At 41.8% G+C, this 27,889-nt stretch overlaps 2 protein-coding genes across 3 annotated transcripts in view; one reads left to right on the top strand and one right to left on the bottom strand.

Moving 5' to 3' along the window:
* igfbp7 (insulin-like growth factor binding protein 7) lies at positions 1-26,042 on the top strand. Its single transcript, XM_069925902.1, has 5 exons — positions 1-520; positions 17,967-18,076; positions 19,756-19,872; positions 22,687-22,819; positions 25,439-26,042. Exons 1-4 carry the CDS (start codon positions 91-93, stop codon positions 22,813-22,815), a joined length of 786 nt encoding a protein of 261 aa, XP_069782003.1. The 5' UTR covers positions 1-90; the 3' UTR covers positions 22,816-22,819; positions 25,439-26,042.
* polr2b (RNA polymerase II subunit B) overlaps positions 25,671-27,889 on the bottom strand; it is a 53,276-nt gene continuing 51,057 nt past the window's right edge. For both annotated transcript variants that reach the window (XM_069925871.1, XM_069925872.1), the window contains exon 25: positions 25,671-25,937. In XM_069925871.1, the coding sequence (XP_069781972.1) occupies positions 25,848-25,937 (90 nt within the window). In that variant the 3' untranslated portion in view covers positions 25,671-25,847. The remainder of the gene's footprint in view (positions 25,938-27,889) is intronic.

Consider the following 27,889-nt stretch of genomic DNA (forward strand, 5'->3'; position numbering starts at 1 on the left):
TGAAATGTTCGTACTGTACATGGGTGGAGCCTGTGTTGGTGTATAAGGGGGGGTCCGGGTCTCATCGGCTCGATTGTATTATACTTTATCATGATGGGCGTCGGGTTACTGGGTGGGTTTGTCCTGTTGCTCATCCCGGTCAGCGCCGAGCTGAAGCCAAGCTCAGCTCGCTGCCCTCCATGCGTCTTGTCCAAATGTCCGCCTCTACCGTCCGGAGGTTGCCCGTTGGGTGAAGCACCCGATCCGTGCCGCTGCTGCACGGTGTGCGCCGCCGGTCAGGGAGAGCCCTGCGGCGGCCGGAATTCTAGGCGCGGTCGCTGCGCCCAGGGCTACGAGTGTGTCCGCTCCGGTCCCAAGAGGAAGAGCCGGGGTCGCTGTGTCTGCAAGTCCCCCGAGCAGGTGTGCGGCAGCGACGGCATCACCTACACCAATGGCTGTGAGCTGAGAGCCGCGGCTCAGCGGGCGGACAAACAGGGGGGCAGCCCGGTGACCAGGAGTCGAAAAGGAGCCTGTGAGAAAGGTGAGCAGGGTTATCGGGGAGAGAGAGAGAGGGGAAATGAGAGAGGTACAAGGATGGGTGGAGTTGCACGGGGAAGGGGAAAAGTTGAGGGGAAGCACTGGGGTTCACTAGGGGGGGTGGGCGGCACCATAATGACTCTAGAAAAAAAATTGTGCAGTGTTTCAGTAGAAATGTACTATTTTACAAAAAATCCCTGTAGTTAGTTATAATAACAAAATCCTTTTTTGTATGCCCATGTTAAAAAAAAATATATACATACAAGGCTAATTTACTTTTTGAATCTTCCAATGCGCTCCGGTCAGAGCTGTCACTTTTACCCAATGACGATGAAGCTTCGAATCACGCGCTACAAGCAAGTGCCTGGTTCTGGCGTTTCTCTCGTCACTTCTTTTCTGCTGCTTTAGCTACAATATTGTGGTCATTAGTATTTGTGAACCTATATCAAGAACTTTTTTTTTGAGAATGAAGTAGCAATTGAAGGAAAAGGAGAAAAATCAAGAAAGGCTCAGTTACTAATAATGTTGTAATTCAATGTAGAAAGATTTTACAAAACAATTTTATTGTTAGTATTCATATAATCTAAGAAATATCGTATTTGAGTAATTTACAACTAAATTTATCACATTTTATTTTTAACTACATTTAGACTGTGTGTGTATAACATAATTTAAAGATGTAAATTTTGCTAGTTGTTTATCTCAACACCAGTTTACCTATCTCGGCTGCACCATTTCATCAGATGCAAGGATCGACAATGAGATAGACAAAAGACTCGCCAAGGCAAATAGCGCCTTTGGAAGACTGCACAAAAGAGGCTGGAAAAACAACCAACTGAAAAACCTCACAAAGATAAGCGTATACAGAGCCGTTGTCATACCCACACTCCTGTTCGGCTCCGAATCATGGGTCCTCTACCGGCATCACCTACGGCTCCTAGAACGCTTCCACCAGCGTTGTCTCCGCTCCATCCTCAACATCCATTGGAGCGCTTTCATCCCTAACGTCGAAGTACTCGAGATGGCAGAGGTTGACAGCATCGAGTCCACGCTGCTGAAGATCCAGCTGTGCTGGGTGGGTCACGTCTCCAGAATGGAGGACCATCGCCTTCCCAAGATCGGGTTATATGGCGAGCTCTCCACTGGCCACCGTGACAGAGGTGCACCAAAGAAAAGGTACAAGGACTGCCTAAAGAAATCTCTTGGTGCCTGCCACATTGACCACCGCCAGTGGGCTAATATCGCCTCAAACCGTGCATCTTGGCGCCTCACAGTTTGGCGGGCAACAACCTCCTTTGAAGAAGACCACAGAGCCCACCTCACTGACAAAAGGCAAAGGAGGAAAAACCCAACCCCAACCAACCATTTTTCCCCTGCAGCCGCTGCAACCGTGTCTGCCTGTCCCGCATCGGACTTGTCAGCCATAAACGAGCCTGCAGCTGACGTGGACTTTTACCCCCTCCATAAATCTTCGTCCGCGAAGCCAAGCCAAAGATTGCCATTACATTCAGTGATCTAGCAGAATGTTGAACACTGTCCCTGTGCACTGGTGTACCTCAGGGCTGTGTGCTCAGCCCACTGCTGTTCATGCTACTGACCCACAACTGCATTGCCAAATCCAAGTTTGCAGATGACACAATAGCAGTTGGTCTCATCAGCAACAACGATGAGTCGCACTACAGAGAAGAGGTGGAAAATCTCATGAACTGGCGAGGAGTAACAACCTGAGTCTCAATGTGGACAAGATGAAAGAGATTATCTTAGATGTCAGGAGGACCAGGAACATCCACCCTCCACTACACATCAACAATTCTGTAGTAGAAAGAGTAGAGAGTACCAAGTGCCTTGGAGTTCACTTAACTAGTGACCTATCATAAAACACTCCAGCACAGTACAGGCCCTTTGGTCCTCAATGTTGTGCTGAATCATATATAGCTTAATAAAAAGTAACTTCCCTACCTCATAAGCCTCTATTTTACTTCCAATTAAGAGTCTCTTAATGTTTCAGCCTTCACCACTATCCCTGGCAAGGCATTTCAGGCACCTACAACTAATGTATTTTTTTTTTAAAGTCTGATGTTTCCCTCTCTTTGGTGTTTGTTATTCTTGCCCTTGGAAAAAGGTGCTGGACACTCCCATCTCATTTACCAGGGAGCTGCAGCAGTGACTGCACTTTCTGAGAAGACTGAAGCGGGCAAGGCTACCAGTCACCATTATGTCAATCTTCTATAGGAGCTCTATTAAGAGCCTCCTGGTCGGCTGCATCACAGTGTGGTACAGTTGCTTCAGAGAAATAGATTGGAGGTCAATCCACAGGACCATAAGTGTGGCAAAGAGGATCACTGGAGTCTATCTCCCACGCCCCCCCCCCCACCACCCCATTGAGTTAAGTCTCATTGCATGTCTGCGTGTTTTGCACTGAGGACCAGAGAACACTTTTTTGTCAGGTTGTAATTGTACAATCAGATGACAATGAACTTGCAGATTGTGTGTCCAATACAAACATTGAATATCTAATAATGTGAAATGTAAGCAGCCTCACAAATTAATTCAGATGGAGGATAAAAGAATGTTTGTGGTGTAGGTTACTGCAGATTAATTTTTAAAATGTGGTGACTTAATTAATCACTTTTTAAAAATTCTTTCTGTATTGCAGTCAGTTTGTTTATGTTCATTATCTATTTACAGTTCTTTATTTGCTTACATGTATAAGCTGTGTCCATTTTTTTTTTGCACCACCAATAAGTGATAATTCCACCTTGCCTGCAGGAGAAAGAATCTCAGGGTTGTATGTGATGTCATGTATGTACTCTGACAATAAATTTGAAATCTGTCTTCTGGGAGTCTTTCTTTGGCTTGGCTTCGCGGACGAAGATTTATGGAGGGGGTAAAAAGTCCACGTCAGCTGCAGGCTCGTTTGTGGCTGACCAGTCCGATGCGGGACAGGCAGACACGATTGCAGCGGTTGCAAGGGAAAATTGGTTGGTTGGGGTTGGGTGTTGGGTTTTTCCTCCTTTGCCTTTTGTCAGTGAGGTGGGCTCTGCGGTCTTCTTCAAAGGAGGTGTATACAGAGCCGTTGTCATACCTTCTGGGAGTAAACATCTATCAAGTGTCTGCAATGCCAACTGTTCCAGTGTAGCTGAAGTGATGGGAGAAATCGCTTGCATTTCTAGTGGGTGACATCACCACCAGCATTTGGATGTCAACTAAAGGAAGTCTTGCATTTATACATGCCACACTGAAAATTTATTGTCGTGAACAAGTCATGAAATTCAGTGTTTGCAACAGCATCTTAGTGAAAACATTCCTATTATAACCACCTTACAATATTACTATAAATAAATTTTAAAAATAGTCCACGAAAACTAAGGCAGTGTCTTTAATTCAGGAATCTGATGGCAGTGGGGAAGAAGCTGCTGAGTACTCGTCTTTAGGCTCCTGTACCCTTTGCCTAAAGGTAGCAGAGTGAAGTGGGTGTGGCCTGGGTGGTGGGGGTCTTTGAGGATAGAGGCTGCTTTTTTTAAGACACTGCCTCATATAGATGTTGTCAATGGAGAGAATTCTGTTGCCTGTGATGTCGCAGACTGAGTTAACAACCGTTATGAGTTTATTCTTGTCCTGAGTTGGTGCCTCCATACCAAGCCATGATTCATCCAGCCAGTATGCTCTCCATGGCACACCTGTGGAAGTTTGAGAGATTTCGATGAATACCATATCTCCTCAGACACCTCACAAAGTATAGCCACTGCTGAGCCGCCTTTGTAATTGCATCAACGTGGAGGCTCCAGGACAGATCCTTGGAGAAGTTGACATCCAGGAATTTGAAGTTCTGGTCCCTCTCTACTACTGAGCCCTTGACGAGGACTACGTCATGTTCCCCTGTCTTCCTCCTTAAGTCCACAATCATATCCTTGGTTTTGCTAACATTGAGTGCAAGGTTGTTGTCATTACACTATTCAGCTGATCCATCTCCTTCCTGTACACTTCCTTATTGCCATTTGTGATTCTGCTGACAACTGTGGTGTCATCAGCAAATTTGGAGATAGCATTGGAATTGTGCCTGGCCACAGTCATGGGTGTGTAATGAGTAGAGTAGTGGGCTAAGCACACATCCTTGGGATGTGCCTGTGTTGAATATCAGTGAGGAGGAGACATTGTTTCCAATTCATACTGACTGTGGTCTTCCAATGAGAAAGTCAAGGATCCATTTGCAGAGGGGGGTAGAGAGGTCTAGAGTTTGTAGCTTCTTGACCAACACTGAGGGAATAAATGTTAATGAAGGCAGAGCTGCAATCTATGAAGAGCAGCCATATGTATGAATTGTTGTTTTTGAGATAATCCACATACAACATACAAGCTGTTAAACACCAATGATATGACAGCCAGATAATTTTATGGTGGTGTTGACTGAAGGACTGATGCTGGGTTGTCCACCACAGACTCCATTGTTCTTCTTAATGTATGCCAAGCCTGAAATAGAAGCAATGGTCTGAGTCTTGCAACTTGAGCATTGGACATTATTTCCTAGTGATACAATCACACCTTCAATGTCCTACTAAATGTCAGCTAGTCAATGAAGTGAGACTTGAAACTACAACCTCCTGATCCAGAGGCAAAAACGGGCATCAAGGGAGCCAAGCATGAAATATAAATCAGTCAGTATTTCTCCAGACAGTGCCCTAAATGGAGAGAATGAATCATTTCCACAATCTAGAAACTGTGTTCTCCCATAGAATTAGACAGATAGTATTCCTGACGGATGAGAGATAATATCTTTTTAATGTGATTTAGCTAGGTTGATTGAAGACAACCCTTTTACAAAGTAGTTATTGATTTCAAGTCCGAATCATACAGTGTAGAAACAAGCCCTTCATCCCAACTTGCACACACTGACCAAAATCATCCACCCACATTCATCCCACCTGTATGAGTTTGGCACTCCTCCTTCTAAACCCATCCTATCCATGTACAGAATCCATCAAATATTTTCTAAAACATTGAAACAGTACTTGCCTCTTAAACATTGCAATAGTATTACCTCTTCTGGCAGCCCATTCCATACAACTTCTACCCTCTCTGTTCAAACAAAAAAGTAATTACTCAGGTTTCTGTTAAAGCTCTTCCACTTCATCTTAAGCCTATTTTATCCAGTTATCGATTTTATAAAAATAAACAATAAAAATAAAAAAATCCACACCCCCCCCCCACCCCACTCTGGGCAAAATACTGTGTTCACCCTGATGTATTCTTCTCGTTATTTTGTTAACTCTGTGAGGTTAACCCATATCTTCCTGCACTCCAAGAAATAAAGTCCTAGCCAACTGATTAGCTCGCTCTAGCTCAGACCCCTGAATCCTGGCAACATCCTCATAAATCTTTTCTGCACCCTCCGTAGCTTGTCAAATCTTTTCTGTAGCACGGTGACTAAAACTGACACGATACTCCAAATGGGGATTCACCAATGTCTGTGTCGATCCTGCCATATTAGACCTCAAAAAATGCAATACCTTGTGTTTGACTGTATTAAATTTCATTGACCATTCCTCTGCCCAGCTGCCCAACAGATCTAGATTCTACTGCAATAATTGGCAACTGTCTTCAATATTTATAACCAGACACTCTATCCGCAAATTTGCTAATCATGTACAGTCTTGTACATTTTCACACAAGTACTGGTAATTGATATAGAGGACAAACAGCAATGGGCCTAGTACCAAACTCTGTGACACACCATCACTGTGACTCCAGTCCAAAAAAGAACCTTCCATTGTCAACCTTCTGATTTCTTTCATGAAGCCAATTTTCTACCATTCTGCTATCTCACCTTCGATCCTATGTGATCTAACCTTCCAGAACAGCCTACACTCTGGAACCCTATCGAATGCCTTGATGAAATCCATATATGCAACATCTACTGCTCTGCCCATTCAATCTTCTTGGTCACATTTTCAAAAAACTCAGGTTTATTAGACATGACCTCCCACTTACAAATTCATGCTGACTATCCCTAATTGCTCTTGTCCATCCAGGTGCATCTACATCTTCTTCCCCCAGAATAATCTCTGGCCACTTAGCAAACTCAGATGTTTGGCCACAGCCAAGCAGTATAGGGATAGTCCCAAGAGCATCAAGATCAGTTCACCAAAGGAAGTAAGCAAGGCAGTCTATTTACAACAGAAGTGGGCTTTGAAGCCTGAAGATTTGGTTAATTTACAAATATTTTTCAAACTCAACATTAATAGTGCAGTTTATTTGGGATTTTAAAGGTCAACATCGACTAGCTGGTGGGAAAATTATTTATAGTACGAGCAAAGCCTTCTTGCATTTTTGGATCTACTGCTTTAAAAATGTACATAAATGGTTCATGGAATTTGGACAAAACACTCATGTCTGCTCTTGTTTGTAATAAGATTAACATTCCAAATACAAGCACACTTACTCCCATTCTCGATGAGGTCATGAATAATAGCTTAGATTTCCATAATCATTTATATAAGCAGTGAAGTAAATTGAAAGATAGCTGCTGTTAAAAAAGAGCAGTGAATTTGTGTACTGTAAGTTCTTAGACTGCAAGAAATTGTTTTTTTTTCAGTGATAAAGATTTGGGAATAAATGTTGGTCAAGATTCCTGGTTTAATTCCCCTGCTGCACATAACACCACCAAATACCCTGAATATGTCTGGGATTGTCTGATCTCGGAAGCTAAACAGGCTCCGGACTGGTCAGTACTTGGAGGGGAGACCACCAAGAAACACCAGCTGTGAGGGGTGTTGGACAGATTGGTGATTCTCGGTAGATAAAAGTTAAAGATTTTCATGTATGTTACATTCTAAATGTAGTATTATGTAATAATGGAACTTCAAATTGGTGCCAATAGACTTTTTGTGTATTCTTTAGGAAATTCAAGCTCAGTTTCATATGTCATTGAAAGAAGGTGTCTCAAAAATCCAACAAACTCTCATACTTCCCTGGAGTGCCATGCTACCTCTCTGGTTCAACCCTCTGGAGTGGAGTTTGAACTCAACAATCTTCTGACTTGAGGGAAAAGAATGCTATCAACTGAGATGTAGTTAACACTAAATTTAAGATCATTCCTGTTACTAATCAATATATCCATTTATGGAGTAAAAATCCTTGTTAATCTAATTATTTTCTGTAATGTTGTCCAAAGTTCAGAAGTACTATAGATGTTAGAAATCCTGAAATAATATCAAACTCTGTATGTACTCAACTGGTGTGGAGAGAGAAAAGTATGATTATCCTTTCTGATGAACATTTTGCATTAATTTGAATATATTTTTAAATTTTTTACATTATGGGTGAAGCTGATTCTGGCCATTGAGACCCATGTCATCCAATGAACCTACAACCACATATATTTTGGAGGTGGGAGGAAACTTGAGATCCCAGGGAAAACCCACGCAAGTCACAGGAAGAATGTACAAACCTTACGGTGCTGAATTTGAACCTGGATTGTTGGTACTGTAATAGCGTCACTCTAAGCCATAACAGAAAGAGGTCTTTTTGCTTCTCTATTATTTTGGTGAGATTGAGCTGGACTGAGGTATCCCTTAAAGTACCCCTGATGAGGAAAAATCAATCTCAGATTTAACATTCACAATTGGTATTTATGGTAAGAGTATTTCTACCATATTCTGCAAGTTGGTCTTTTCCAACTTCATTCCTGATGTACCTGTTTTTAATTTTTAAGTTAAGTGTACTGGACTTGAGCTTTTCAAATCAATGTAAGTTTTTTTTTCTCTGCCACATAGGCCATTTGATGTGTATTCAGTCAGAGGATAATGAGGGAAGGGTTAAGAAACTGGCCAGATGTGTTACAGCGCAGAGAATGTTTTTTAAAAAAATACAGAAAATTCTAGAAACACTCATCAGATCAGGCAGCATCTGTAAAAAGAGAAACAGAAACCGAGAGAGAGAAACAGATTCTTTGTTAGAATTTTCTGAATTCTAATGAAGGATCTTCCATTTGAAACATTGTTTCCCCTTCCACATATTCTGCCTGATCTGCTGAGTGTTTCCAGCATTTTTTTGGTTTTGTTTCTGATTTCCAACATCTGTTGGGGTGAGGGCATGTTTTTTTTTGTCAAAGTTTTGAAGAAGTTTGAAAAAATTTCTAAATTAAGTTTCCTCCTTTTAGGAAGTCATTGATGAGGGTCATCACTTTGTGTCTGACAGTAATTAAACATGAATATTGTTCAAAAGCATTTATTTCCAGAGTCTGGTTGGAATATTAAATGCATAATGACAAAAGATCATATTTGTAGCGGTAGCTACACAGAGGAAATGCAAACAGAAACCATGAGCTGGAGTCAGTTTAGTTACCAACTGATTTAATTCAAAAGCCCACGCTGCACCTTAAGAGGCGGCCATCAAGTCTTGTCCCCTCATCAGCTGTGACGCGATAACGCAGCCGAGGGTGTGTGTGCCATGAGGGAGCTCGAATCCAGCAGTGCCATCTTGATGCAGCTGCTCTGCTGCTGTGGCCGTCACACATGGAGCTGGTTCGCCTGCATTGTGATGTGTGCCTCCACACAATCACCCCCCCCCACCGCCTCCAAGAACTGGCTCTAGTGTCCTGTTGCCCTTGGAAGTCACCCTTGCTGTTTAGGCTGTGCTGTAACGATTGGTTGTTTGAGGTCCAGGTGTGCTGCCTTCAGCCTGTCCACCATGAACATTTCCTCCCTACTCCCAATGTCCAGCGTGAAGGATTTGCCAAAGTTGTGTAGGACCTTGTACGGGCCTTCGTAAGGACGTTGGAGGGGGGCTGGATGCGGGCCGCAGCGGATGAACCCAAAGTTTGCGGCAGATAAATCTTGATGCACGCCAGCCGATTGCCATGGTGCAAGGGTGGGGGAGGGTGCAAACTAAGCTAACCTGTCCTGTAGGTCCTGCAACGATGCCTTCCCTTCAGGTACCTTAGTCTCTGGATGGAGGGAAGAATTCGCCTGGTAGGGTTAGAGGGGAGCCGTAAACCAATTCAGCAGAGGATGTCCACAAATCTTCTTTGGGTGCTGACCTGATGCCCAGCAGGACCCAGGGGAGTTCATCCATCCAAATCGGGTTGTTTAACTGAGGGCTGACTTCATGTGGTGGTGGAAGTGTTCCACGAGTCTGTTGGCTTGAGGGTGATAAGCGGTGATGTGTAGCAGCTTGATGTCCAGGAGCATTGCAAACTGTGTCCAAAGTGTGGACATGAACTGCGCCCCTCTGTCAGTGGTTATGTGCGCTGGTTCCTCAAACCTTGCGATCCAATGCGTGAGCAGCACTCTGGCGCAGGAGTCGGCTGAAGTATCCTTCAGAGGGATGGCTTCTGGCCATCTTGTGGTGCGGTCTACCACCGTGAAGAGGTAGCGGGTGTCTCGGAATGCAGGCAGTGGGCCCACAATGTCGACATGGATATGCTCGAACCATCTTTTCGGAGGGGGGGTGGGGTCAAAACATTGGACCGGGGTCTTGACGTGGCGGTGGAACTTGGATGACTGCACGACTTGTTTTCTCAGGCCGTGGCACACAAACCTCTTCACTACCATGCAGGCTGTGGTTTTAATGGACGGGTGTGCAAGGTCGTGAATGGTCTTGAAGACCTGGTACCTCCATTGCTGAGGCACCACCAGGTGCCACGAGCCAGTGGAGATATCACACAGAAGCTTGTCGGGACTGTCTAGCAGCTTGAGGTCCTCAAAGTGAAGGCTGGTGATGGCTGTGCAGAAAGCCTGTGTCTCCTCGTCCTCTTTTTTGGGCCTGTGCTAGCTGGGAGTAGTCCAGTCCAGGGGCTAAGGACTGGATGGCAGGCTGTGAGAATGTGTCGGCCATGGCATTGTCTTTGCCGGCGAGGTGCTGGAGGTGAACTTTGATATACAGGATATGTGGCGCTGTTGGCGCACCGACCAGGGGTCCTTGGCCATGGCAAAGGTGTGGGTTAGGGGTTTGTGGTCTGTGAATACCGTGAATGACCTACCTTCCAGGAAATACTGAAAGTGCCCAATCGCCAGGTAGAGCACCAGGACCTCCTTGTCGAACGTGCTGTATTTGAGTTTGGGGGGTGCAGATGATAACTGAAAAAGGCCAGCGGCCTCCACTGACCTTTGACTGACTGCTCCAGGATGCCACCGATGGCTGTGGCCAATGCATCCACTGTGAGTGCTGTGGGTACATCGGATCTGGGATGGACAAGTAAGGTGGCATTGGCCAGGGCATTCTTTGTGGCAGTGAAAGCTGCATCGGCCTGTTCCGTCCACTCTATGTTCTTGTCCCTGGTCAATATCAAGGCAAACCGTGGTCTCGTGATGCAAGCCTCCCCCAGGATTAAGCGGTTGTAGAAATTGACCATCCCGTTGAATTCCTGGAGGCCTTTGAAAGTGTTGGGGCAGGCGAACTAGCGTATGGCTGTGACCTTTTCTGCTGATGGTGCAGTGCCGTTCGTCGTGATGGTGTGGCCCAATAACTGCATGGAGTCCTTCCCAAACTGGTATTTTTCTACATTGACCGAACTCTTGACAGGCAAGCGAAAAGCCTGCAGAGATGGGCCTTGTGTTCCTTGTGGTCCCTGCTGGTGATGGGTAGATGAACACAAAGTCCAAGTCTCTGCAATTGAATGTCATCCAGCATCTGTTCCAGGAAGGCCCGCTCAAACATGAGTCATGGCCTGTAGCCCTTTGCCAGCATGAGCATTTCGTCCATGAGGGCAGATGGCACCCTGTCTCCAAGACCATCCAGGTTCATAAGCCTCGTGGCATGCTGGTGTCTGGACAGGCTGAAGGTGCTCAGAAGGAGATGCTTGAGTGCCGGATATTTACTTTCCTCTGGGGTCGTGAATCAGGTCGTCTACTCTGGTAGTGGCCTCCCGGTCGAGGGCACTGACAGCATGGTAGAACATCATCAAACTGGAGGTGGAATTGTGCTTCCGCTTGCCTGAACAAGTGTGTGCGCGAAGCATCCAGAAAGGCTGCAGTTTTATGGCCTCTGCGTTAACTGCTGCAGTGTCCATGCAGCAGAGTCCAGAATTGTCTGGGCTGGTCAGGGTCACCAATTGTAGCGGTAGCTACACGGAGGAAACGTGAACAGAAACCACGAGCTGGAGTCAGTTTTGTTTCCAACTGATTTAAATCAAAAGCCCGCGCTACACCTTAAGAGGTGTCTGTCAAGTCCCGCCCCCGTGTTGGCTGTGACATGATGACGCAGCAGAGGGGACGTGCTTGGTCTCGCAGGAGCCTGAACCCGGCAGCGCCTTCTTGAAGTGGCTGCTCTGCGGCCGCCACACATGGAGCCAGTTCGCCTGCATTGTGATGTGTGCCGCCACGATATCACATAAGAATTTTAATCTTGGTTTTTAAAAAATAGAACCAGAGAACAATTATAGCACAAAAACAGGCCACCTCGGCCCCTCTAATCTATGCTGAACCATTTTGATCTGCACCCAGTCCATAGCCCTCCATACATCTCCCAGCCATGTACCTGTCCAAATTCTTAAATATTATCTGTTTTTTTAAATTATAAATTAAATCTGGAAATGAAAATAAGATCTTTTTTTTAATGCCACTGTTTTGAAAACCATATCTGTCAAACTTGCCTGACCTGATGTGTCCTATTATGAGACTCTAACCCTACATCAATGTCCTTAACTAATCTCCACAAAGCATACTATAATGGCCACAAAGAAACAGCACATTGGACATAACCTTCAACATAGAGTGGGGCAGTTCCAGTGAACTTACCACCACCAATCCATGCCATCTTGGAATAACTCAAATATAGAATATATGATTTAAAAAATTTGGAAAAAAAAAATCCCTGGTGGAAAAATGACAATGTGCAAAATTGCTTCAACTGATGATGTATCTGGATTACATTTGCAATAACAGTGAAAGCTTTTTGCCAGCTAAGAGTTTATTCAGTGATTGTATTGAACATTTATCCAGTGGTTGAAAGATGCATGCACTCATGGTGTAGGAGCATACTACCTTACTTTGATCTCTGATCCCAAGCAAGAACGAGGAGGGTTCAACAGTCAGCATCATCAGTCAAATATAACTTGTGTAAATAGACCAACAACTATAATTTTGTTATTTAGATGTTTTACTGAGGTAATTGTATAAGATGTGTTTGAGTATTACTACAGTATCTGGTTAATAGTCTGCTCTGAAATTTTTATTTTCCATTTGTGTGTGGTTTAGAGATGGTTATAAGTAATGTGGAAGATCAAAGCCAGGGAACTTAAAACTTTCACTAAATGTTTGTTTGTTGGGTCCAGTTATGGTCATTGTCATGCAACTCACTCCGCCAAATAAGAAATTGTGGCAAACATGCACTTGGTGAACCATCCTCCAGTCCTCAGAGCAATGACTAACCTGCCAAGTAATGGCCACTTGCTAGATTGGAAAGAATTCTGGTTATGAAGTGATAGTAATTGTCACGTCTGAGTGGGTCACTTGGGAATCCGGTAAAACTAGAACCAATAGGGGGTGGGGGGGGGAGGAGAAATTCTAAAGGAAATGGTTGTGGTCATTAAAGTCTAATCTATCTCTGGTATAGGATATACATGCATGAGTCCTAATGCCAACATCTTAGCCCTAATGGGTGATTCATTAGAGATATACCCTCCTTTAGAAGGGAAGATTAAAGGCTGTTTGATGATGTGATACATTCCATTCTTTTTGCAATTCATAGAAACATAGAAAAATAGGTGCAGGAGTAGACCATTTGGCCCTTCCTACACAGCCATTCAATATGATCATGGCTGATCAGTACCTGGTTCCTGCCTTCTCCCCATACCCCTTGATCCAAGGGCCAAATCTAACCTACACTTAAATATTTTCAAGGAACCGGCTTCAACTACTTCCTGTGGCAAAGAATTCTACAGATCCAACACCCTTTGGGAGAAATTTTTTTTCTCAACTCAGTCCTTAAAAAAAAACTTCCCCTTATCTTTAAACTGTGACCCCGGTTCTGATTTTTCCCAGTATTGGAAACAACCTTCCTGCATCTAGTCTGTCTAAAACCCTAAGAATGTTATATGTTTCTATAAGATCCCCCTCCCCCTTCAATCTTCTAAATTCCAAAGAATACAAGCCTAGTCTATCCAACCTTTCTTCATATGCAAGTCCTTCCATCCTTGGTGTCAGTTTAGTGAACCTTCTCTGCACCCCCTCCATGGCAAAGATGTCCTTCCTCAGATAAGGAGACCAAAACTGCATGCGGTATTCCAGGTGTGGTCTCACCAAGGCCCTGTACAGATGCAGCAGGATCTCCCTACTCCTGTACTCAAATCCTTGGATAATGAAACAGTTAGTGCCTACATGCAGTAATTTGACTTCTAGAAATGGGTTAATGCAGCAAGAAACATTTATGCCTGAAAAGAAATGGAAAATCATCAGTCTTTGTATTCAATTTCAAAACCATATTTGAATCCTCCTCTATTAGTATCCCAAAAGCCATTAGTGACCACTGGATTAGTAATGTTAAATACTGTGAGAATTGGAGCAAATTGAAAACTGAGTGGTTAATCTGATGCCCCAGATTCTGCTCATTATCTACATTGAGCCAATCAGAAGGGTGATGGAGCATTACAAATTCCCACAAGGGATCCAGGTACAACAGCAGCAGGGTAAACCATCGACTTGAGTAGCAGCCCACCCATCACCCCTGCTAAGTTGCATGAAAAAGACTGCAGGCAAAATGGAGCCTCACCTCCTGCAGGTATCTCCACCACACCTTTCCAGATTCCACATGTCGTACTTTATCCTAATCTTGGCGCATATCACTATTATTGCTGGATTGAAATCCTAAAACTCCCAATTTAGTAAAATTGTGGAAGGATCTTCTCCACTTGAGTTTCAATGTTTCAAGAAGACAGGCAACCTAAAGACTAGGAATAAGCAATAAAAATGAATTTTGCTGGCAATTTCAGTATCTGAACACATATTCTATCTGAAACAAAGGTAGTTGGTGATTTAATTGTGTGGCCGTCTATAAAGTTGTAAATTCAGTTGGTGACAAAAGTAGATTTAAAATTTAAATATTGAACATTAAGATAATACTGATGTTTTAAAGTAGTATGCACATCAGAAATTGTAGCTCAGTGGAACAGTGTATTAGTTTATGGTAGCTTTATGTTGGATTATTCAAATTGTTTTGCATTCATCTTAAAACTATGCAACAGCATGTCTAATCTTATTAAAAGCCCATGTGCAGTGACATGTCAGGTTTGTTTTGCTCAGTGGTTGAACTCTATTAATTTTTTGCTGAGTTTGATCTATCAGCAGAGGTGGCCGTTACCATTGGCTCTTGTTAAACACTGGATTAATAACCTAGCCGAGTGAACAGATTACTCTCCTGCAAGGTCTTGCTGCTTTTGTTGAACTATTCTGCTCTATTATGAATAAATGTTTTCATAGTGTCTGGGTTTTTCTATCTCTCTTCACATTTTACACATTATTCTAATTGCTGGATTCCCTTATTGAAAGCTATTGTCCTAAAGATTTAGAAGTGGTCAGCACTGTTTCAGTTCTCTGACTAAATCCTGAATTCCAAGGGTTGGTTACATGAAAGTTTATGATGTGTGAATGTAAACTTTATGCATGATTTCTAAAGCTTTCATGTTATACCTGTACAAAGACCATGGAGGAAGTAAAAGGCTCCTGTTAACCTTAGAGTAAATTTTATATTGAGCTTTTGATAGGAACTTTTATAAAACAAAAGTTGGGGAAACTTTTTTAGCCAGTGATCTGGCTTGAAATCTGACCCCCATCCCACCCCCCCCCCCCAACCCCCTCCTCTGCTTTGCATGCTCTCTCTGCAGTTAACAACTAAAACTTTACAGTCAACAATCTGACAGGCAGAGATCCTCCATCTGATTGAGTGTCACCTCAAAATATAATGAGGCATCAACTCAGACTAAACAATGAACATCCTTATCCTGCTAATTCCTGCATATTAAAATATGTGAGGTTTTTTTCTCCTGTGAAAAATAGTGTAGATCTCTGATTGTAACACCCCTTCCTGTGTTTCATCTATAGTGAACCTAAGAAAACTTTCAATTTTCATGAGTTCAAAAAAAACAGCTTCCAGACCCCATATCCTACTCAGTGTGACTATTATGTATCCTGCTGTTCCACTAGATTTCTTTCTCGGTCTCTATTTTCCATTTACAGTGGAGGAAGACATTTCTGCTTTCCAGAAGGTTCCAACTGATTCCATCTTTTACCTCCAACCTTGCCCAGCCCTGTAACATGTCCCTTTTTATCCTTCTCATCAGATTTATGGTCAGAGCACATACATGACATCATAACAACTCTGAAACTTTCCTGTAAAAACTACACAGCATATGCATGTAAAAAAAAAATAAAGAACTGTATACAGATGACAAATATAAACAAACTGTGCAACAGAGAGAATTTAAAAAATCAACGTGCACAAGTAAGAGTCCTTAAATGAGTTTGTTGCTGAGGAGTCTGATGGTGGAGGGGTAGCAGTTTTTCCTGAACCTGGTGATGTGAGTCTTGTGGCACCTGTACCTCTTTCCTCGTGGCAACAGTGAGAATGGACCATGTGCTGGGTGGTGTGGTTCCTTGATGATTGCTGCTGCTCTCCAAAGGCAGCATTCCTTGTAGACGTTCTTAATAGAGGGTAGGGTTTTGCCTGGGATGTCCTGGGCTGGGCTTTTGCAGCCATTTACACTCAGGGGTATTGGTGTCCCCATACCAGACCATGATGCAGCCGGTCAGCAAACTTTCTACCACATATCTAGAAATTTGCTAGAGTTTCTGGTGTCATACCAAACATTTGCAAACTCCTGAGGAAATAGAGATGCTGACATGCTTTCTTCAAGATGGCATTGGTGTGTTGGTTCCATGAAAGATCCTCCGAAATAGTGACTCACAAGAACTTGTATTTGTTCATTCTCTTCACCTCTGATTCTCCCAATGATCACTGGATTGTATACCTCTGGTTTTCCCTTCCTGAAGTCAACAATCAGCTCCTTAGTTTTGGTGACATTGAGTGCAAGATTGTTGTTGGCGCACCATTCAGCCTCTCTGAGGGCAATCAGGATCAAATTATAGGTTGGGCCCTCAGTCTGCCTTAACTCTAATGGAAAGGGGAAGTGTCAAAATGTCCAGTCAATTACATTTTTACAATTTAAAGAAAAAGATTCAACTGAAGGTGAATGTCTGGCAACAGGAGAGCTAATCTCCCATGCTTTTTTTGGACATCCCTTCAGGATTGAAGGGACCTTGCTTCCACTCTGATTTGATGCTGCGACAAGGTCAATGTTGAGCCTACAGATGGACCTGGGGTGCATGGTCAGTGAGTAGTTAGTGAGGTGACATACTTCTGGCACCATTTATGCAGGATCTGTGTGTGATTCTGATGCACAGACTTGAGGTTCTCAATACCATCATGAATTCTTCTCCATTTGTGTGATCTTGGGCCAGAAATTCCCAGGATTTTGTGAGGATGTTGTATTTCTCCAAGGACATTTTGAGAACATCCTTGAATTTTTTTGTTTTCCTGGAAATATTTTCCTTGAGACACAGCACAGGATATTGTGTCTATTTCTGTTATTTAGTGTTAGACATATAAACAACATGGCTTTGCCACAATAGTTAGGCCTTAGTGTTAAAAATGACCATGATGTTGCTTTTGTTATTGGTCCTGTCGATCTGGAGGATTTGGAACTGTGTTATCTTAATAGTGCATTAAGTGTTTACTGTGGGAAATCTAGGTCTCAGAAGCTTAGAGAAAGACCAGAATCACTGCTGTCCAGACTTTGATTCTCAAACACCCATGGAACCATAGAATATTACAGCACAGAAAAAGAACCTTCAGCCTATCTAGTCTGTGCTGAACCATTGTTCTGCATAGTCCTATTGACCTGAACCCGGGCCATAGCCCTCCACATCTTTTTGCACAATTGACCAATGGCTGTGCTGCTCATTATCCATGTCTGTCATCGCCAAAAGATCGCTCCTGAGAAATGCTCTGTTTTGTAGAATCTCGTTGCAAACTTTGTCAGAAGACAGTGTTGGTTGGGGATGTTGAACACATTGTGAGGCCCATCTCAAAAGCTTCAGTCATCAATTAGATGGTAACAGAGAGCTTGGCCTTCAATCATACACAAATGCAAAAATTATTTGCATATTGCAACACAATAACTGAATTAGGGTGATCTTTGCTCTGGAGTGCAATAACATAGATCAAAGGGTTGCCTCTTAGTTCTGAAGAATGGTTCCACTTCCCTGGGAATTTTGTTGGAGGTGAATTGTAGCATTTTGGCAGTAGAGACTGAAAAAATGTTAAGCCAATGATAGTTTTATTTGACATTGGCCTTAAATGAGATTTGTTCTATTGATGGCCCATTGCAAGGAAAATGGCCCCTCTTTGAAGAATAACATGAGTTTAGAAATTAAATTGATATTATTTTACTTTGATAGTTCCAGTTATTGTAACACAACCTCAAGAGATTTGGAATGTCAGTGGATCTCAAGTTTACCTCAGCTGTGAAGTTCTCGGAGTACCTACCCCTGTACTCATCTGGAATAAGGTTAGCAAATATCAAACTGTTCAAGTTTTAAAAATGTAGTAATTCAGTTTTTGTTTTTTGAAGATGTTAATTGAATCTCATAATTAATGTTTACACCATTTTCTGAATTAAAATTTGTACATTTTAATACTTAATATAAAATTGAATCATAGTTTTAGAGCAGAGAAACAGCCTTTTCAGCCCTATTTGTCCATGTCAACCATGTTGTCTACATCTGGCCAATATCCCCCTAAACCTTTCCCATCCATGTACTAGATGCCTTTTAAATGTTATAATTGACCCCTACTCTATAACTTCTTCTGGCATAATAGAATAGGATCTTCAGTCATACACTTACAGATAATTTAGTGCTGCAGAACATCAGTAAAAGTGCCAATTCAATACACTCATAAGACTCTCATCCATGCGTTTTGCCAAGAGCGAAACCATTCAACTCCTAATATGTGAGCAGAGTCATTGCTAAATGTGAAAAGATACATTGTTAAATTAATTTAACACTAATTCATTGCCCTGCTGTTATTAGCTTCATCTGCCTTTAAGTATTTAACTTTTCTGTAAAATTTGGTATTCTGAGGTAAAATATTCTAATATCACAAGACCACTCAGTAATCTATTTTCCCTATCTCTCAACACCTTCATTTACAAATCATTTTAAGTTGATGAAAACTTTCATGAATTTTCTGAACTCATCATAATGTACCAATTTTAACGAAACCTTCAGAATTCAAAGTAAAATATTACATCAGACTTTTCTGCTCCAATGGAATTTTTCTTTTACACATTCAAGGGATGGGGGGCTTTGCAGGCTGAAACAAAATTTTACTTGCCCATCCCTAATTGCCCTTGAGAAGGTGCCTTTGCGTTCTTGAGGTATGGATCTATCACAATACTGTTTATTTCCAGAATTTTGACCCAGCATTTGATAAAACTGTATCTCCACTCCATTTAGTTTTTTTCTCCTATAATTACATTATCTATTATTGTTTTATCTATTATTTATCTATTATCCTATTATTCTAAAGTTCACCACTAGTCATATTCAGCTCATTGTAAAAATTCCCCTTTCCCTTGCTGTCCTAACATACCAACCAAAATTACATGATGTGCACCAATTCTCTGTACACACGTGACGTCTTTGATCAGCGAATAATTTTCTAAGAACTGACTCACAATGTTACCGGTGACTTCCCCAGGTTAATGGGTTTGGACTTGCCTGATTCCTCATTTGAAAAATTTGCAAATGCTTAAACAGATGGCAATGTAAAGACATATTCTAACTTGCACTTCAGCAATTCGTTCACTTTACACTATCCTGGAACAGAACTTTACCTGGACTTTCCTTGTCAGGTGCAATTATTACTGTTTTTAACTTGTATTGGATCCCATGGGGTTAGTGTATAGAAGCAATAAATTGCTGGTGCTTTATTAATTATTTATTTGTTAAAGGTTTTGAATATTTTAAAACAGGACTTTGAACTTTGTTCTTTTTGGGCATGACATTCGAAAGATTGGTTTGACGTGATGGAATATTACTTGGGGGTACCTCAGAATATTTTTAGGAGTATTCTTCCAATAGAACACAAAGAATACATTCCAGTTCTTGCATTAAAATACTGCTTTTGTGTCAGAGATAAATTAATGGCTCGTGGTTTGAAGATTTGCTGTATTTCAAATGATAGATAATAAAAACAATTACTGGTGTGGAAAAGATGGAGTTATTGCCCGGTGACCGTGACAATCTTGCTGTTCAGACACGTGGTGGGCCAGAGAAGCATGAGGTGACAGGATGGGTGTTGGTAAGTTTTCAATCCAGGTGTGTGAATGTAATTAGAAAGTTATTTCAGTGTTATTAAATGTCAAAACTACATTTATTTTGTGTTTACCCTAGATTTTGCACACAAACCATTTTGCTACTTGTCTCATAGAACTGTTACTGCACAGGAGGCCAATCACCCTATTGAAACTAACCCATTAGCTAGTCAACCCATCACTAATTCCAATCCCCTGTTCACTTACTATGGAGTTGAAAATGATTCTCAATCTCCTAACCCCTTTCACACTGGCAACCTGGTAAATTGGCATGTGAATGGCCCATTTTGAAATACTAGTAGAGCTGTTCACACTAGACCAAGAAAAACTGGTTCCATGTGCCCTTTCACATTACCAACCCAGTATCGTGGAGCTAAGGGGAGCCTAACCTCCAGAGGTGATGTCCCGAGTAATGTAAGAACTCGTAGGCAGTGAATGCTTTGTTCTACATTACCTCTCCGGGGGTGGGGCAGAAGGTGTGTTGGTGTGTGTTTGGGTGTTTTGAGTGAGAAAACAGATGAATGTGGTTTTGTAGTAAATTATTTTATTTACAGATGGAGTTAACAAACACACAGGCACAGTTTATAGCGAGTATGAAAAACTGGTGGCAGGAATAAAACACATGATCATGGGAAAGTCTAACCGTAGGTTTTGCACTCGTTCTGCCAGATTGTGAGGGCAAGCACAAAGATTTTACACTAGGTCTACCAGATTGTGAGCAAGGTGATCTGTGACTTTGTCCTCATTTTGAAAAGTGTGAAGCTTACTGTGCACCCACCGACAGCCTGCCACGTCCCCAACGGTGATTAGTAAGGGATTACGAAGTGGAAAGAAAAGTTTGAAATCTACTGTTGATCAATACTCTCAGATTTTCCCATGCTCCTTAATACATTGTTCGTTTTTTAAAAATTGTGCATTATCCCCCCCACTCCTTTATACCTTGTGCACATTGTGTTTTATTCCTGCTATGATTTTTTGATGCTATTCTATTGTGTTTTTGAGAGCAAACCCACAAGTCCAGACTTGTCTCTCACAGACTTGACGCTTTCTCAGCACAGTGACCAGTGTGTGGACCAACAGTATTACTGTCAACATTACTCACCATTATCACGCTGAGTTCAACCTAGCATACAAGACCAGGAATATTTTTAAGCTATTTTCTTGGGGGGAGAAACAAGTGGCACATACGGCTTGCTGTATATAAAGGCACACTGACCTGAATAAATAAATAGAAATTGCCGGCTTTGTTCATTTCAGTGCGAACGACCAATGCCGGCATGTTGGGGGTTCTTCATAGTGGGAAAAAAAATCACGGAAATGCTGTTTAATTTAAAAAAAAATACATTTTTTGCTCATTCCATTCCCTCCCTCTTTAACAGCCTTCCACATGCGCAAGACCATCATAATTGCATCACTAATGGGACCCAGCATACTGGGTCGCTGATTTAAAACAGATCAGTAATGATACACCCTCCCTAGGCAGTTAATTCCTGGGTTGACTTGGACACCCCCTACTGGGTTGGGAGAGTTCAAACTGACAGGTGAACCAATTGGTGGCTAATTCCCACTTTCAAGTGCCATTATAAAAGGGGCTATGCTCCCCTAAATTTTAAATCTCTGTCCCAATTTGCTAATGTGACCCTCTGTTTTTTTTACTCAACCTAACCAGTCATGACTGTGGTAATTCAATGTATACTAATTGATGCACCTATACATTATACTAGTGTTTATGACAATAAACTCCCATATACCACCTTGTATGACACTCCTGAATCTTCTTTGGTTCAAGAAGAAAATCTTAGTTGCTGTAGACTAATCTTGCCCTCATCACTGGATCAGTTCTATTATTTTCTGAATGCTCTCTGGAATCCTCACATTCTTCCAAAGGTCTGGTAATGAGAAATGGATTCCACTGGGTTGGCACAGCAATTAGTGCAACACTTTTACAGCATCAGTGATCAGAATCATCAGGGTTCGAATCTTACAATGTCTGTAAAGAGTCTGTACGTTTTCCCTGTTTTCCTTGGGGCTCCAGTTTCCTCCCACCATCCAAAAATGTAACGTGGGGGGGGGGGGGGGGTGATGGTTATAGGCCAATTGGGTGTAAATTGGGCACTACAGACTCGTGGATCAAAATGGTCTGTTACTGTGCTGTATGTCTAAATTTTTTTAAAATTCCACTTGTGGCCTAACCACTGTTTTGTACAGGTTTAATACAACTGCCCAGATTTTGTGCTTGAAATATTATAAGCTCCTAGGAACCTATATGATATACTTGCCACTACATCCAAGAATAGAATTTTTTTTTAAACTGCAGAAACAGGAATTTTGATCTAAAAACACAACAGTGGAAACAATCAACAGGTTAGTCAGTATGAAGAGGGAAAAAATATTTAACATTTTTGGGTTTAAAACCTTAGTCAAAGGTTACAAAATAAGATTGTCTGACCTCTTATAGGGCCCCAAACAGGCCTTTCAAGTGAAGCAGCACTTGTATATCCACAGGACTTGTTTACTGCATCTGGTGCTCCCTTTGTAGCCTTCTCTTCATCAGAGACTGGTCGCAGATTTGGAAATCACTTCGTTCAGCACCTCTACTCCAGCTGCAGATTTAGTTATGGCCTCTTGTATATCTTTGCCTCCTATGGACAACGTGGGACCTGCTCACTTTCTCTAGCACTTTTGTGTATTAACTACAATTACAGCGTCTACAAACATTATCCACTGTTGATATTAAAAAGCAGGAAATACAAGCCACACAAATTGTACACTTTTAATGTATCAAGACCATTTTCATTTAGATATCTCCACTCACTGAGGAAGATGCTGGAGAATATGAATGCTATGCATCAAATGCCAAGGGAGAGGCTGCAGCTACTGGAAGAATACATGTGGTTGACGAACTAAAAACTAAGTCCAGAAATATATAACAATGTAAGTATCTTGAATATTTTTGAACTAATTGTTTGGTGGTAGCTTTTGATGGTTATGTATTACTTTTAAAAATTCAGTGTTTATAAGATTAGAATATGAATGTATGAGAACTGCATTTTATATTTGACTTAATTTAGTGCCCTTGCTTATAAGCTTTTATTTCTGAAAAGTTTGGAAATCAAATGACAAATACTGAGGCTATTGTTTTTGTATCTGGCTGAGTTAACCAGTTCTTTGTCCATTAGTTTGAGTGTTGAGACAGGAAAGGAAATGAGGAAGAAAGTAACACTGATACGTCTTGCATTTATGGAACATCTTTTGAAGATGCATAATCAATATACAATCAGCAAAAAGGTCAAAGTCTTGATCAAAGTTCAGACGATGAGGCTAAGAGGTCAGATTGTATTTAAAAGGGGTCGGAGGTGGGGGGAAAGAGGGTGGTGTGGTGTCAACCTCCAAGCAGAATACATTCCATCTACTTTCTGCAGGCAAACTCCTTCGGAATCCACACAGCCAAGGCTCCATGCCTCATAAGTTTGAGAGCCTACACATTGCATTAACTTTCTGGTTCCCATCCCTGCCAAACTAGTTTAAACACTTCCTAATGGCTCTAGCAAATTTCTCTGTCAGGATATTGATCCTCTTCCATTTCAGGTGTAACCAGTCCTTTTTGTACAGTTCATATCTTTCTCAGAAGAGATACCAATGATCCAGAAACCTGAAGCCCTGTTCCAATTATACAGCCACTCATTCATCTGCAACATCATCCTATTCTTACACTCGCCAGCATATGGCACAGACAGCAATCCTAAAATTACAACCCTTGAGGTATTGTCTTTCAACACATACCAGCTTCCAGTATTCTCTCTTCAGGGCCTCATCCTTTCTTGTACCCATGACATGATACCAATGGTACCATGACCTCTGGCTGCTCACCCTCACTTTTCAGAATGTCATTAACCTGATTCAAGATGGCATCTAGAAGACAACAAACTACCCAGGTGTCTCATGCCATAGAACCTCCTATCTCTTCTTCTATTTGATCCCCTATCACTATAGCCCTCCTTCCCCTCCAAGCCACAGGGCTAAGCTTGATGCCAGAGACCTGGTCATCCTCACTGCCCCTCCCATCATTGTATTCAAAGTGGTGTACTTATTATTGAGAGGAATAGCCTTAGGGGTACCCTGCCCACTTGCTTTTGCTTTCCCTCTCTTGACAGTCACCCATCTGTTTCCTGCAGTTTTGGTGCAACTTCCTTGCTGTAGCTCTTATCTATGAACTCCTCATTCTCACAGACAAGCTTAAGATCAGAGCTGCAGCTCCATTTCCCTAACATTGTCTAAGGAGCTGTAACTCTAAACACCACATACAGATGTAGCTATCAGGGCAATGACAAGTCTCCCAAGCTGAACATTCCACTATAAAGGTATGTAAAATCAAGAGGGATGTAGATAGGCATATAATTTTTTTTTCTAGGAGAGTCTTAAGCTTAAGGGCATCAGTTTAGAGGAAGATTTAAAAGGGACCAGAGGGACTACTTTTCTCACAGAGGACAAGCTGCCAGAGAAAGTGATAAAGGTGGATACAGATGCACCTTTATTTAGGTACATGGATAGAAAAGGTTTAAAGGGATATGCAACAAACACAAGCAAATGATTGATTGGTAGGGACAAGTTTGGCCACAGAGCCTTTTGCAATGCTGTTAAATTTTGACTGACCAGAGAAGGAAGAGGCATGAAGTTCAGGAAAGAAAGCACACAATAACCCTACCATCAGCAATTTCTCCACTAAGTCACGCGCCTACTTATTTAAATTTAGACATGCAGCGCAATAACCACCCTTCCGGCCCATGCAGTCCAATTAACCTACAGCTCCCGTATGTTTAAGGGTGGGAGGAAACTGGAGTACCTAGAGGAAACCCATGCAGACAGTACACACAAACTCCTTACAGACAGTGCCAGATGTCACATTTTTAAAATCATCAGTGAGTCCAAAACTTTACACCCAGAGTGACTCATATTCAAAGGCAACAAATTGTAGATATAATTCCAGCTCAAAGCACATTGTTACATCTAAGTTAGTGATAAAGGTAACTCGGGATTGCAAATGATTGGGTGGTCTTGGCACTGGTGAATAAAGCCTATTATTGAGAAATATAGATGTTAGAATTTGAATTTCAAATTCTAATCTGCAGGCAAACATAGAAACATAGAAGATAGGAGCAGGAGTAGGTCATTCGGCCCTTCGAGCCTGCTCCGCCATTCAATGAGATCATGGCTGATCTTAAAGTTCAGTACCCTGTCCCCTCCTTCTCTCCATAACCCCTAATTCCCTTATAATTTATTTTGTGCTCACTTTCCTAGACCTTTGTTTCAAACAGAATTTGAAATTGCATCAAGTCAGCAATGACTTTGCCGAATGGCATCACAAGATTCTTGAGGAAGCAAAATATTATGTTAAAGGCTCCAATTGTTGTATGATGATGCAGACAGAAGATGAATGTAATGGGAGGTTATTTAAATAATCCAGCAAACAAAATCTGTGGAAGAGAATGAACTCAACTTGTCAAGTATGTGGAAACTATTTTGTTCTATTCATTCTGGTGTTTTGTTTTGCAGAGAAGGCGAAAGAAAATTAAAATCATGTCAGTTTGAACCACAAGAATACCTCTCCATGAACTCTAGGCAGTGTTTCTTTTCAATATATTACATCGATTTGGGTTAATTTTACTCATTCTTGTATACTGTTATTGATTATCATTTAAACAGCTTTTATTTGCTCTGATTCCTATTAGATATTGTAAATCAGTAATGGTAAGGGGATCAAAACACTGTATAATCAAGATGCAAATACATTTTATACAAAGTTTTATTAGGTTTCACAACAAAATCTACTTACAGCATTGGCAAAAAAAATCACAACTGAGAACAAAAATAAAAGGCATACCCTTTTCTATACCATCTGACACATTCTGTTCTGCAGATAACTTTGCCAGTCACATTGAGCCATGGCTTGTCTATGTGAATATCATGAAATCATCATTCGTGGTGCAATACTCATTGACATCAACTCCTGGAAGAGAAGCTTGCAGGCATATGGCATCCGTACCAATGAAATCTAGATATCAAATAAAAAGATAAATAATATGGTTTAATGAAATTAATTTGTTCCCTAAACTGCCATTCATGACTGGTTATCATTAATAAAAGTCACATTTATGAATATGAAGCATTTCTTCATTGTCAAGAAATTAGAGCCATTTCAGACAAAACTTGTTGGTCACAAATTAACAATATTTAGGGTGGATAGCACCCAATCTAGCAGGCTGTCCAAAGTAATGTTAACCTTAAGTATGTGGGTGCTTTTCATTCAACTTAGTGATATGCCAAACAAATGATGGAAAGGCTTTGAATATCAGGAGGCAAGTTAGTACTGAAATCCAGCTTCTGTCCTGCTCTTTGAGTCACTATAATTACATGGACAGTCAAGTTGAATTTCTGATCAATGATGAACCCCCCCCCCAAAGTATTGACGGGAACTCAACCATGGTAATGGAACTGAGTGCCAAGGATAGGTGGTTAGGCTCGATTGTTAGAGATGGACATTGCTTGGGGGGATAAAAACTAGATGCTGGAAACCTATATATATATATATATATGTATATAAAGATAGAATGCAGGAACTCAGCAAATTGGGGAGCATTGGTGGAAAAGGAAACAGGTGTCAGGTTGAAGACCTTTTGTCAGAATATTTTGCCGATAGTCTTCAGTCTAAAATATTAACACTTTCTATTTCCACAAATGGTGCCTGACATGCTGAATTTTCTCTATTTCCTGTTTTTTTTATTATTATGGATATTGCCTGGCACTTTAGACAACTATTGTGTACTACTTGTCAATATGTGCCTGAATACTGTCCAAGTCTTGCGACATGGTAGGGAGCAACAGTATCCTTTGCTGAATATTTGCAAATAGAATTGAATGTTGTGAATGGTACAAATAACCCCACTTCCAACTTTATAATGAATGAAAGTGTGTAGCAGCTTAAGGAACTTGTACAGCAATGTTCACAAGAAAAGAACAGAAGCAGGCTCTGTGAAACCTTCATGAGCTAAACTGTTCTCACATCTCGTTCCAAGTTCCAGCCTTATCTCCATGTCCCTTGCTACCCTGACTAATAAGATACCTATCAATTTCATCTTTAAATTCCCCAAAAGATCCTGCCACGTGGCAACAAATTCACTATCCTCTAGTTAAAGAAATTTCTCCTTATCTCTGTTGCAAATTGGTACTTGTTCTGGGGCTATCACCTCAACTCTGAAATCCAGCCCTTTGCTCCACATTCAGACCAAGTTTTGTTGACTGCCTGTGGGTGAAACACAAACTGAGCAATAGCAAGTGTTATTAGCAAGAACTGCTTGTAAGCACTGTCTACAACACTTTCCATCTCTTTGTTTAATGACTGATTCGGTTTTAATAAATGATGAGAATTGTCCTGATTTTTATGAACAGGACATCCCTGGGTACTTTTTCCAAAATGGCCAGCTAGATGCTGTGGCAGTGCACATCCTCATGGCGAACCAGCCCTGCTTGCATCACTATGTGACGGGGCAACCATGAGGAAATGGTGTCATCAGCGGTTTCTCTCTTGACTCCAGCATCCCTTCCAGCGCATGCCCTGGGCAGCGATTATGATGTCACAATGCACCAGGTGACTGACCTCATGCTGCCCTTAAAGGGACGACTGAATATGAATAAAAACAGTCATTAACGACCATCGGTGTGGTAGCTGTGATTTACTTCAGCTCCTGCAATCGCCATAGTGGTGACCCCAACGGGCCCAGACGTCTATCTGGACCCAGCAAACGATGGATGCAGCCGAGGTGAACACTGTAGCCCTCAAACATTCCCCCCTTCTGGCCCCATCGCCCACGGACGTGGTTCGGGCAGGCGGAGGCACAATTCCAACTCCACAACATCTCAGCAAACACCACAAAATTTTACCACATTGTGGGCATGCTGGACCAGTACACGGCAGTGAGGGTGGATGACATCATTCACCAGCCATTA

Source organism: Narcine bancroftii, chromosome 3 (assembly GCF_036971445.1).
Source record: "Narcine bancroftii isolate sNarBan1 chromosome 3, sNarBan1.hap1, whole genome shotgun sequence".
Taxonomy (NCBI): Eukaryota; Metazoa; Chordata; class Chondrichthyes; order Torpediniformes; family Narcinidae; genus Narcine; species Narcine bancroftii.

Coding starts and splice junctions, on each gene's coding strand:
- igfbp7 (XM_069925902.1), top strand. CDS start 91: ATGATGGGCGTCGGGTTACTGGGTGGGTTTGTCCTGTTGCTCATCCCG. Junction 18,077..19,755: donor CTGTACTCATCTGGAATAAG/GTTAGCAAATAT, acceptor TTCAAATGATAG/ATAATAAAAACAATTACTGG. Junction 19,873..22,686: donor AGGTGACAGGATGGGTGTTG/GTAAGTTTTCAA, acceptor ATTTTCATTTAG/ATATCTCCACTCACTGAGGA.